This window comes from Oncorhynchus gorbuscha, linkage group LG18, assembly GCF_021184085.1.
Source record: "Oncorhynchus gorbuscha isolate QuinsamMale2020 ecotype Even-year linkage group LG18, OgorEven_v1.0, whole genome shotgun sequence".
Taxonomy (NCBI): Eukaryota; Metazoa; Chordata; class Actinopteri; order Salmoniformes; family Salmonidae; genus Oncorhynchus; species Oncorhynchus gorbuscha.
The window spans coordinates 13,068,292-13,080,327 of NC_060190.1; the positions used below are offsets into that span (position 1 = coordinate 13,068,292).

The window sequence follows — 12,036 nt, forward strand, 5'->3', positions numbered from 1 at the left end:
ATAACATAAAAACAGCCTAACCAGCTCTGCTAGGGAGAGTAAAATGGTCAGTGAGCTGTTCTATTTGTGTCTGGAAGTAGCTGGCAAGCTAGCCAACGTTAGACAGTTAGCTTGGGTGCTTGACGCTCGGATCAACCATTAAAGAGATGGGTGGGGCTAAAGCTTAAGAGGGTGTGAATGATGCTGAATGGGTGTAGACAAAGAAGGGCTCTCCAATAGGTACCAAAACATTCAACTGACATTTTCTCAAAAGTGAGAAACAAGTCCCATTGTTCCTTAAACACAGTGTATGATATAGCTCTGTGTATCTGCTGTTATCCAATGTAAAAAACAAAACATAATTTTGCACCATAAGATCTGAAGGTGGTCGGTCACATATGTGAACTCGGGTGTGTTCATGTTAAAGACTCAGCCCTTTCCCCCAGCCTTGTGTTTATGATGCCAGATAGTCTCCCATCTCTCCTCTCCTCTATCCCATCTCGCCTCTCCTCTATCCCATCTCGCCTCTCCTCTCATCTCTACTCTCTCCCATCTCTCCTCTATATCTCTTCTCCTCTCATCTCTCCTCTCCTCTATCCCATCTCGCCTCTCCTCTCATCTCTACTCTCTCCCATCTCTCCTCTATATCTCCTCTCCTCTATCCCATCTCGCCTCTCCTCTCATCTCTACTCTCTCCCATCTCTCCTCTATATCTCCTCTCATCTATCCTCTCCTCTATCCCATCTCTCCTCTCCTCTCTCCCATCTCTCCTCTCATCTCTAATCTCCTCTCTCCCATCTCTTATCTCCTCTCTTTCCCACCTCTCCTCTCATCTTTCCTCTCCTCTCTCCCATCTCATCTCTCCTCTCCTAACTCCCATCTCTCCTTTCCTCTTTCCCATCTCTACTCTCCTCTCCTAACTCCCATCTCTCCTTTCCTCTTTCCCATCTCTACTCTCCTCTCCTATCTCCCATCTCATATCTCCCACCTCTCACGTCTCTCCTGTCCTCTTTCCCATCTCTACTCTCCTCTCTCTGTCATCTCTCCTCACACCCTCAGTCATCGGCCAACCCAGCCTGCCGGACGTCTTTATTAGTCTTATCATGGCCTGCTCACTCAGTGGAGAGAGAAAAGCCCAACAGTAAAATTACTGTTATTGATGCTCTGCTACACACAGTAGAGTAGAGCGGCTCCAGCTCTGGGCGATGCAATGCTGTTTTTGTGTCTAAAGACTAAAGAGAGGATGATTCAGAAGGACGCATCTCAATAGTCTAAGCTGTCTTCCTGTCCTCATCGTCTCAATCTACACTACAGACATGGAAGCAATTATATTTCAAGGGATGCATCTCAATAGTCTAACATGTCTTCCTCTCATCATCCCCTGTTCTTTATCTACACTAATATAAAAACACTAGAGGCTCCTACAGACATGGGATTGTGTGTCACATGGACAATTGGTACTAAAGTGGGGTCAGTATCAGTTGCTGTAATTTTTCAGGTAGAGGAGAATGAGAGTTACTGAGAGATGGTTGCCAGGTGGGTGATAGTGCTGCACAAAAAGAGAGAATGAGAAATGGCTCTGAGTCACAATATAAAGTACTTTGGACAGCAGAGAAGTGCTAGATACAGTCATACCAAATCATTACTATTAAACAGAATATGCTCCTGCAGACACTGGGTTTGTGTGCTGCAGTCTGATAGAGAGAGAGAGAGAGAGAGAGAGAGAGAGAGAGAGAGGGGGAGAGAGAGAGAGAGAGCAGCACGGATCTCTGAGAGGAGGATCAGTAGAGAAATCTATTATTCACATCTAGCGCAGCAGAGAGGAGAGGACGTGAGAGAGGAGAGGACGTGAGAGAGGAGAGGTTGTGAGAGAGGAGAGGATGTGAGAGAGGAGAGGACGTGAGAGAGGGAAAAGACAGGGAGAAATAAAGGAAGAGGAGGGAAAGAAAGGAACTGCTCCTCCCCTCCAGTCACACACCCACTGAGGGAGAACAGAGTGGAGGGATCACAGAGCTGGACAGAGAGGGATGAGAGAGAGAGGGAGAGAGAGGGAGGGGGAGTCAGACAGAAGGGGGGGAGAAACTGAGGCAGCCGGAAAAAAGCCTGTCCGGAGAAGACAAGGTGAGCGCTACCATCAGTACTGTGTCATGCCAACTGTAAAGCATGCTGAGAACATTCATGTGTGGGGTTGCTTCTCAGCCAAGGGAGTGGGCTTAATCACAATTTTGCCTAAGAAAACAGCCATGAATAAAGAATGGTACCAACACATCCTCCGATAGCAACTTCTCCCAACCATCCAGGAACAGTTTGGTGACAAACAATGCCTTTTCCAGCACGATGGAGCACCTTGCCATAAGGCAAAAGTGATAACTAAGTGGCTCGGGGAACAAAACATCGATATTTTGGGTCCATGGCCAGAAACTCCCCAGACCTTAATCCCATTGAGAACTTGTGGTCAATCCTCAAGAGGCGAGTGGACAAACAAAACCCCACAAAGTCTGACAAACTCCAAGCATTGATTATGCAGGAATGGGCTGCCATCAGTCAGGATGTGGCCCAGAAGTTCATTGACTTCAGTATTCCATAGTAACATCTGACAAAAATATCTTAAAGACACTGAAGCAGCAAACTGTGTGAAAATGTATATTTGTGTCATTCTCAAAACTTTTGGCCACGACTGTAATCCGGGGAGAAGGGCCTTAGTCAGGGAGGTGACCAAGAACCCGATGGTTACTCTGACAGAGCTCCAGAGTTTCTCTGTAGAGATGGGAGAACCTTCCAGAAGGACAAACCATCTCTGCAGCACTCCACCAGTCAGGCCTTTATGGTAGAGTGGTCAGACAGAAGCCATTCCCCATTAAAAGGCACATGACAGCTCGCTTAGAGTTTGCCAAAGGGCACCTAAAGGACTCTCAGACCATGACAAACAAGATTCTCTGGTCTGATGAAACCAAGATTGAACTCTTTGGCCTGAATGCGAAGCGTCACATCTGGGGGAAACCTGGCACCATCCCTTCGGTGAAGCATGGTGGTGGCAGCATCATGCTTTTGGGATGTTTTTCAGCGGCACGGACTGGGAGAATAGTCGGGATCGAGGAAAGATGAACAGAGCAAAGTACAGAGTTCCTTGATAAAAAATTGCTCCAGAGCGCTCAGGACCTCAGACTGGGGTGAAGGTTCACCTTCCATCAGGACAATGACCCGAAGCACACAGCCAAGACAATGCAGGAGTGGCTTCAGGACATGTCTATGAATGTCCTTGAGTGGCCCAGCCAGAGCCTGGACTTGAACCCGATCGAACATCTCTGGAAAGACCTGAAAATAGTTGTGCAGCGACGCTCGCTCCCCATCAAGTCTAACAGGATCTGCAGAGAAGAATGGGAGAAACTCCCCAAATATAGATGTGTGTCACGTTGGTATAAAGGATCGGGAGACAGCCGCAGGAATGCGTAATAGTTTTTTACATTTCTCTACCCAAATTACAGCGTGCAATGTAAAGGCACGGGGATGAAGACCAATAATACACGTATACAAAACACAGGGTTGAAACCCAAACAAAAGAGCGAGGAGTACCTCGAATTAATACACGGGACGAGACCGTGTTGCACAATACAAGTGGCAAGAAATCCAAAACGACAAGGTACTCATACGACCAACGGACATTGGAACAATAATCGACAGCCCAATGGTAAACAAAGGGCACATTTATACAAATAAGTGAGGAATTGGAACCAGGTGTGCGTAATGACACAGTTCAGTGCCTAGAGGCTGGTGACATAGACCTCTGAAACTGGTGCACGGAATGAGCAACCGTACCGGAGGGATCCGTGACAATGTGTCAAGCTTGTAGCGTCATACCCAAGAAGACTCGAGGCTGTAATTGTTGCCAAAGGTTCTTCAACAAAGTGCTAAGTAAAGGGTCTAAATACTTATGTAAATGTGATATATCTGTTTAAATTTTAATAAATGTACAAACATTTCTAAAAACCTGTTTTTGCTTTGTCATAATGGGGTATTGTGTGTAGATTGATGGTAAAAAATTCTCAAACAACAATTTAATCCATTTTAGAATAAGGCTGTAACTTAACAAAATGTGAAAAAAGTCAAGAGGTCTGAATACTTTCTGAAGGCACTGTATATACTGTATTCTACTGTATTTTAGTCAATGGAACTCCGACATTGCTCTTCCTTATATCTATATATCTCTATTCCATTCTTTTAGTTTTAGATTTGTGTGTATTGTTGTGATTTGTTAGATACTACTGCGCTGATGGAGCTGGGAACACAACTACAACTATTCAACCAACCAGGACATGTACATGCTGACCAGTTCCTCATAGCAGGAAAATAATCCTGCAGCAACAGGAAATGTGAATTATTATGCGGGATACATATTTTTAGGGCTTGACACATTTTCTGTTAGGATAAGTCAAGTCTGACATTTTAAAGTGGAAACTACTAACTTTAGACGCCTTTTTAAAACTTGAACACACTACAACTTGCATTTCCTGCTGCGACAACAGAGTGATCAATCAAGGTCGTACACCTGCACATGTATGTGTTATACAACAGTAAAATACACCTCTATAACAATTCTGAATCATCTCAATTTAAGTCCCTAGTATTTTGCAGCATCAGTTACGCCAGCTTATCTTGGGCATCCATGTATTCTAAGCTTGACCCACAGTCAAATGATATTCACGCGACTACGTAGTCAAACGCGTCCATGATGTTTACAGCATGTTGGCACACAATCTTTAGAAAAAAACGTTGATAAATAGTTTGGTCAATTCAGCAAGTTAGTGGAAAAGAGACATTTCCACCCTAAAGCACCATCTGTTCAGAGTGTGGCGAGATAACATGGATATGTTAAGACACATATGGGATGAATATGGGCGACATTCGTCCTGCTCAAACAGATTTGGAAAGTTGTAGTCTCTACTTTCACACATCTTTCTTGCTCACTCTATCTCTCTCTCTCTCTCTCGCAAATGTCATGTAACATGAACAATATTGGGAAAGCCTTGAGCGCTGGACATGTCATTGATCTGCAGCCCAGGACCAGTAGGCAGTCATCTGGATGACCATGCAGTTCACACTACTATTGACTGAGGAAGAAGGAAGAGGATGGGAGATGGTTTAAGAAGCTGCTTCATCATGACTGAACAGTGAGCATGATGCAGGGCAACATCTCACCATAACAACAAGGTATATATGCTGTACTATACTATACCTGAGGCATAAGGACAAGTTTTCCACTGGCAATGTCTCCACTCTCTCTTCTCCTTCTATTTCAAATCAAATAAAATTTGATTTGTCACATACACATGGTTTGCAGATGTTAATGCGAGTGTAGCGAAATGCTTGTGCTTCTAGTTCCGACAATGCAGTAATAACCAACGAGTAATCTAACCTAACAATTCCAAAACTACTACCTTATACACACAAGTGTAAAGGGATGAAGAATATGTACATAAATATATATGAATGAGTGATGGTACAGAACGGCATAGGCAAGATGCAGTAGATGGTATCGAGTACAGTATATACATATGAGATGAGTAATGTAGGGTATGTAAACAAAGTGGCATAATTTAAAGTGGCTAGTGATACATGTATTACATAAAGATGCAGTAGATGTTATAGAGTACAGTATATACATATACATATGAGATGAGTAATGTAGGTTATGTAAACATTATATTAAGTAGCATGGTTTAAAGTGGCTAGTGATATCATTTACATCAATTTCCATCAATTCCCATTATTAAAGTGGCTGGAGTTGAGTCAGTGTGTTGGCAGCAGCCACTCAATGTTAGTGGTGGCTGTTTAACAGTCTGATGGCCTTGAGATAGAAGCTGTTTTTCAGTCTCTCGGTACCTGCTTTGATGCACCTGTACTGACCTCGCCTTCTGGATGATAGCGGTGTCAGGTAGGGTGGAGGTGATATGGTCCTTGACTAGTCTCTCAAAGCACTTCATGATGTCGGAAGAGAGTGCTACGGGGCGGTATTCGTTCAGCTCAGTTACCTTAGCTTTCTTGGGAACAGGAACAATGGTGGCTCTCTTGAAGCATGTGGGAACAGCAGACTGGGATAAGGCTTGATTGAATATGTCCGTAAACACACCAGCCAGCTGGTCTGCGCATGCTCTGAGGACGTGGCTGGGGATGCCGTCTGGGCCTGCAGCCTTACGAGGGTTAACACGTTTAAATGTTTTACTCACGTCAGCTGCAGTGAAGGAGAGTCCGACGGTTTTGGTTGCGGGCCGTGTCAGTGGAACTGTATTGTCCTCAAAGCGGGCAAAAAAGTTATTTAGTCTGCCTGGGAGCAAGACATCCTGGTCTGTGACTGGGCTGGTTTTCTTTTTGTAATCCGTGATTGACTGTATACCCTGCCACATACCTCTTGTGTCTGTGACTCTACTTTGTCTCTATACTGACGCTTAGCTTGTTTGATTGCCTTGCGGAGGGAATAGCTACACTGTTTGTATTCGGTCATGTTTCCGGTCACCTTTCCCTGGTTAAAAGCAGTAGTTTGCGCTTTCAGATTCACGCGAATGCTACCATCAATCCACGGTTTCTGGTTTGGGAATGCTTTAATCGTTGCTAAGGGAACGACATCGTCAATGCACTTTCTAATGAACTCGTTCACCGAGTCAGCGTATTCGTCAATGTTGTTGTTGGAAGCAATGCGGAACATATCCCAATCCACGTGATCGAAGCAGTCTTGAAGCGTGGAATCAGATTGGTCGGACCAGCGTTGAACAGACCTGAGCGCGGGAGCTTCTTGTTTTAGTTTCTGTCTGTAGGCAGGGAGCAACAAAATGGAGTCGTGGTCAAATTTTCCGAAAGGAGGGCGGGGGAGGGCCTTATATGCGTCGCGGAAGTTAGAATAGCAATGATCCAAGGTTTTACCAGCCCTGGTTGCGCAATCGATACGCTGATACAATTTAGGGAGTCTTGTTTTCAGATTAGCCTTGTTAAAATGCCCAGCTACAATGAATGCAGCCTCAGGATATGTGGTTTCCAGTTTGCAAAGAGTCAAATAAAGTTCGTTCAGGGCCATCGATGTGTCTGCTTGGGGGGGATTATATACGGCTGTGATTATAATCGAAGATAATTCCTTTGGTAGATAATGCGGTCGACATTTGATTTTGAGGAATTCTAAATCAGGTGAACAGAAGGACTTGAGTTCCTGTATGTTGTTGTGATCACACCACGTCTCGTTAATCATAAGGCATACGCCCCCGCCCCTCATCTTACCAGAAAGATGTTTGTTTCTGTTGGCGCGATGCGTGAAGAAACCAGCTGGCTGCACGGATTCCGTTAGCGTCTCTCGAGTGAGCCATGTTTCTTTGAAGCAAAGAACGTTAGTCTCTGATGTCCCTCTGGAATGCTACCCTTGCTCGGATTTCATCAACCTTGTTGTCAAGAGACTGGGCATTAGCGAGTAGTATGCTAGGGAGTGGTGCGCGATGTGCCCGTCTCCGGAGCCTGACCAGAAGACCGCTTCGTTTCCCTCTTTTACAACTTCGTTGTTTTGGGTCGCAGGCTGGGATCCATTCCATTGTCCTGGGTGAAAGGCAGAACACAGGATCCGCTTCGGGAAAGTCATATTCCTGGTCGTACTGATGGTGAGTTGACGTTGCTCTTATATTCAGTAGTTCTTCCCGACTGTATGTAATGAAACCTAAGATGACCTGGGGTACCAATGTAAGAAATAACACGTAAAAAAACGAAATACTGCATAGTTTCCTAGGAACGCGAAGTGAGGCGGCCATCTCTGTCGGCGCCGGAAGTATTTAGCCTAAAGAGAAAGAGACAGAAGGCCTGTGTCCATCTTAATACCTTTCAACTTCCGCATGGGAAATCTGAAAGGATAATTGAGCTATTCCATGTATTCTAGCCTGGATCCTATCCTTTTCCCACCATCTGCATCCCTCTCTCCCGCTGTCCAGAGATGGGAAATATTCAGATAGTCTGGATAATTATTCCCTGAATTAAAGTCTGGATGATCTTTTATGGATATTGGGTATGTTGGAGAGATGAGAGACAGAGAGAGAGCAAGAGAAAGAGAGCGAGAGAAAGAGAGCGAGAGAAAGAGAGCGAGAGAGAGCAGCAGGTATGAGCAGCCACCCACTGGGACAGACATTGACTGGCGAAATTCAAAAGAGGAGGCTTTGATTTTGTGGGTGTCAGCAGAAACAGGAGTGGGGGAGAGAGAGAGACCGAGAGGGAGGGAAAGAAAGATAGACTGGGAGAGTGAGCGACAGTGAGAGAAAGAAGGAAAGAGAGAGAGAGAGAGCCATACTGTGGCTTTGCTGGTGTTTCTCTGACTGTGCTTGAGAAGATAAGTTCCAAATCCAATCTCATACTGTTGACGCACTGCAGAGTGCTTTTCAGTCTCTTTATCTCGGTCTTACACTAACTCAGCGGCCGGCATTCGATTCAAGTGCTCTCTCCAACACAATGGAGTCTACCTGTGCAGTCACTGAACAATATTGCTTTTTAAGTCTATTTTACTGTCCTTTACCAGTAGGCCTATGTGTTAACTGTTTAGTCAGTATGTTTCCTTCTCTGACTACAGCTGAGGTTATTTTCAGTGTTTCCTATGTGTGTGTTTTGGATCTTTATGATTCAACCTCTTGCAGCAATGGAGAGACTCTCAGCCCACACATTCACAGATGGAGTAAAAAAAAACCTGAGAGTCAAAAGAGAACAGGAACTGATGACTCATAATCCAGCCGCATTCTGTGAAGTAAGCACTAGAAGTCTCTAAAAGCACTTCAGGTTTCGGCTACTGAGAAACACACGCAGACACAAACAGAAATGCTTGAGGCACGTGCTGACACATAGACTATAAACTATAAACCCCACACACACACACACTTAGAAATGGACACAACCTCATACACACAACCTCATAACTGATGGCCACTCCTGTACAGTAGTAGGTCCTCAAGTCTCTCTGTGGACTCAGCTCCTCCAAACCACCATTCGTTGTGTGCCATTGATCTATCACGTTTTCAGGGTGTGTGTTTCAAATAAACACACACTTTCTCTTCGACACCCACACCCACCCCAGAGTGTTTCCCGTCCTGTGTTTTCCAGAGTGTCCCTGTATCAACCCAATTGGCTGTATTGGGTTTCCCAGTAAAAAAAAACTTCAACACAGTCTTCTGTATACCTCTATGGGAGCCACCCCCTTTCCATTCTGTCCTTGTCCTTTGTCAGCTATCTGTTCCCTGAAGAGCCAAGTGGGAACAAACGCGTGTTTGTGTCCCTGTCTGTGCCACGCTGGCTGGACGGACCTGTGGTGACATTTCCCTCAGCTGTTTTTATTTCCTCAAAGCAGGACTAAGATTGGGCTAGAGGGGTTATGTTGAGTAGGGTGTGTGTGTGTGTGTGTGTGTGTGTGTGTGTGTGTGTGTGTGTGTGTGTGTGTGTGTGTGTGTGTGTGTGTGTGTGTGTGTGTGTGTGTGTGTGTGTGTGTGTGTGTGTGTGTGTGTGTGTGTGTGTGTGTCAGATAGATAAAAGGTATCCTTGGTGAGGGGGAATGGGTGTTAAGACGCCCGCTGAGGAATCAGTCCGGTCATCCTGACTATCTGAAAGTGTATTTCAGGAACACATACTCAGACATATAAAGAGAGGGTGAGAGAGCCAATGGAGTCAGTGTAATATTCCCTAGTATCAGTATCAGTGCCCTAGGAGTCAGAATGCAGTGTCATCAACATGCTGACCATCCATTTGTTCTCATGGTGTTAAACCTGTTGTCATTGAGCAACAAGTGCTGAGCAACTGGGCCCTGGTCATGTTCAAACGAACCAGTTAGAGCCTGCTGTTTAATATCAAAACAAAACCTACACCAACTACCAGAATAAAGCCCTGATATAGACGCCATAATGGAGACAGGCCACATTAGAGTTCAGAAAAGCCGTGCTAAAAATGCCCTTGGAATGAAGAGTGGAAAGTGATAGAGAGGTGCCAACCTACTGCCACCATGGGGCAATCTGTTCACAATGTTGACATCAGTAAACCGCTCGCCCACACGCGGTCTATGGTTGGACTAACTGCCAAATTCTCTAAAAATGACGTTGCAGGAGGCTTATGGTAGAGAACATTCAATTCTCTGACAACAGTTCTGGTGGACATTCCTGCAGTCAGCATGCCAATTGCACGCTCCCTCAAAACTTGAGACATCTTGAGGTATTGTGTTGTGTGACAAACCTGGCCTTTTTGTGGCCTTTTATTGTCCCCAGCACAAGGTGCACGTGTGTAATAATCATGCTGTTTAATCAGCTTCTTGATATGACACACCTGTCAGGTGGATTAATTATCTTGGCAAAGGAGAAATGCTCTCTGACAGGGAGGTAAACAAATTTGTTCAGAACATTTGGGAGAAATAAGCTTTTTGTGCATATGGAACATTTCTGGGATCATTTATTTCAGCTCACGAAAGATGGGACCAACACTTTACATGTTGCGTTTACTTTTTTGTTCAGTGTAGTTATTCCTGCCCAGGTCAAAATACAGTATTAGACAGGCAGATCTGGTTTAGACCAAAACAATATAGTTTAGGCCTATCAGCTTAGTTAGTTTGAGAATAAGAGGACGCATCTCATTACTTAATGTCTTGTTACAGAACATGAGCCATCTTGTTCAAACAGATACGTCTAGCCATGTCACATGTCACTGTGGGAGAAACTAGTTACTGTATGATAAATAGACATCTTTCCTCTTTTCTGTGGAACTGAGACCACAATTACAACATGTCGGTAATTATATTGACAAAGTCACAGGTACTGATCAAGGAAACTCAAACATCGTGAAACCCTATCACCCATTCCAACAGTTTGAATTTAGACTTCCTTTTTTGACACATTGTTGTGTGGGATAAACTTCTCCTTTCTCACTGAACCATAGGCTAAGTTACACAGCCGGAACGGACAACATTGAGCTTCAGCCAAGCTCATACTGTACTGTACACTAAAAACCCACAATGTTTAAGTCTCTCTCTCTCTCTCTCTCTCTCTAGCCGGTGGCTGGGTGCTGTCTCGGTTCACCCCTCCTCTGATTGTAATGGGATTAATTGAAATCCGGCGCTGGCTGGTCAGAGAATGAGGGGGAGCGAGAGAGAGGGAGAGATGAGGCGAAGAGTGAATGGTGATTAATTGTATTTCACAGGGAGATAGACTGTAGGCTACAGCGTGGCAGCGGAAGAAAGAGCATAAGACAGAGTGACAGAAAGAGAGCGAGAGAGAGAATGGGTCAAACACAGACACACACACAAAACACACACACACTCTCCGTCACTCACACACCCCACTGGAACAATGGACTTTGAGCTCTGGTGCTGAACTCTCCACCGCACCAACCCCCCCAGATCCCCCAACCCCTAACCTCCGCCCCAGATCCTTCTCTCTATCCTTCTATCCCTCTATCCCCTTACCCCCAACCTGTAGCAAAGAGGTGCTGTCTCTTACCCCATCCATTATTTGGGGGGAGCCATGGTGGGCCCCCTGGCCCAACACTCCACCGGCCAAGCCCTCATCCATAGAAGTCATCCAACGCGCCCCTCAAACCAGGGGCGAAGTCCTCTGCCTTTCGTCTTACACACACAGGTGAAGCCAGGTCAGTACAGAAAGTGCCGGGGGTTTAGATAGTCCAAATGGCAGTCCTTTGAATCAGTGTTGTCTAGAAAAAGAGGGAGAGAAAAGGAGGAGAGGAGAGAGTGCTCTTTCAGAGCCTCTAAAACTGCGCTGGCTGGCTTAGCTCCTCTGTGAGAGCACGACTCACACACACTGCAACTACCTCACTCTCTCACACACATGCAGAGATGCAGCAACTCTCTCACACATACTCATTTGGTTGTTCGCTCCTGGCTTGCTCACATTCACACAGAGGGAGCTTCAGTTCTGGCAACAGTTGTTGAGATTAGGCCACTCCCCCCTCCTCCCCTCTCGGTGAGCTGTTGCCGGGCAACTGGCTTCAGCTGGGCCGGCCCCTAGAGAGAGAGAGTCACTTTGCTGCAAACTCTCTCTTGGCCTCCGCCCCCTC

The 12,036-nt window shown here is 45.5% G+C and overlaps 1 protein-coding gene across 3 annotated transcripts in view; it reads right to left on the reverse strand.

The window, feature by feature from the left end:
* LOC124003029 (rab11 family-interacting protein 4A-like) overlaps positions 1 to 12,036 on the reverse strand; it is a 110,870-nt gene that overhangs the window by 24,373 nt on the left and 74,461 nt on the right. Inside the window, exon 1 of one of the 3 annotated variants that reach the window (XM_046310994.1) lies at positions 11,463 to 11,865. The exons of the other annotated variants lie outside the window; for them this stretch is intronic. Within the exon in view, the coding sequence (XP_046166950.1) occupies positions 11,463 to 11,543 (81 nt within the window). The 5' untranslated portion in view covers positions 11,544 to 11,865. Of the gene's footprint in view, positions 1 to 11,462; positions 11,866 to 12,036 lie in introns of those variants that run through there. 3 annotated transcript variants of the gene reach the window in all.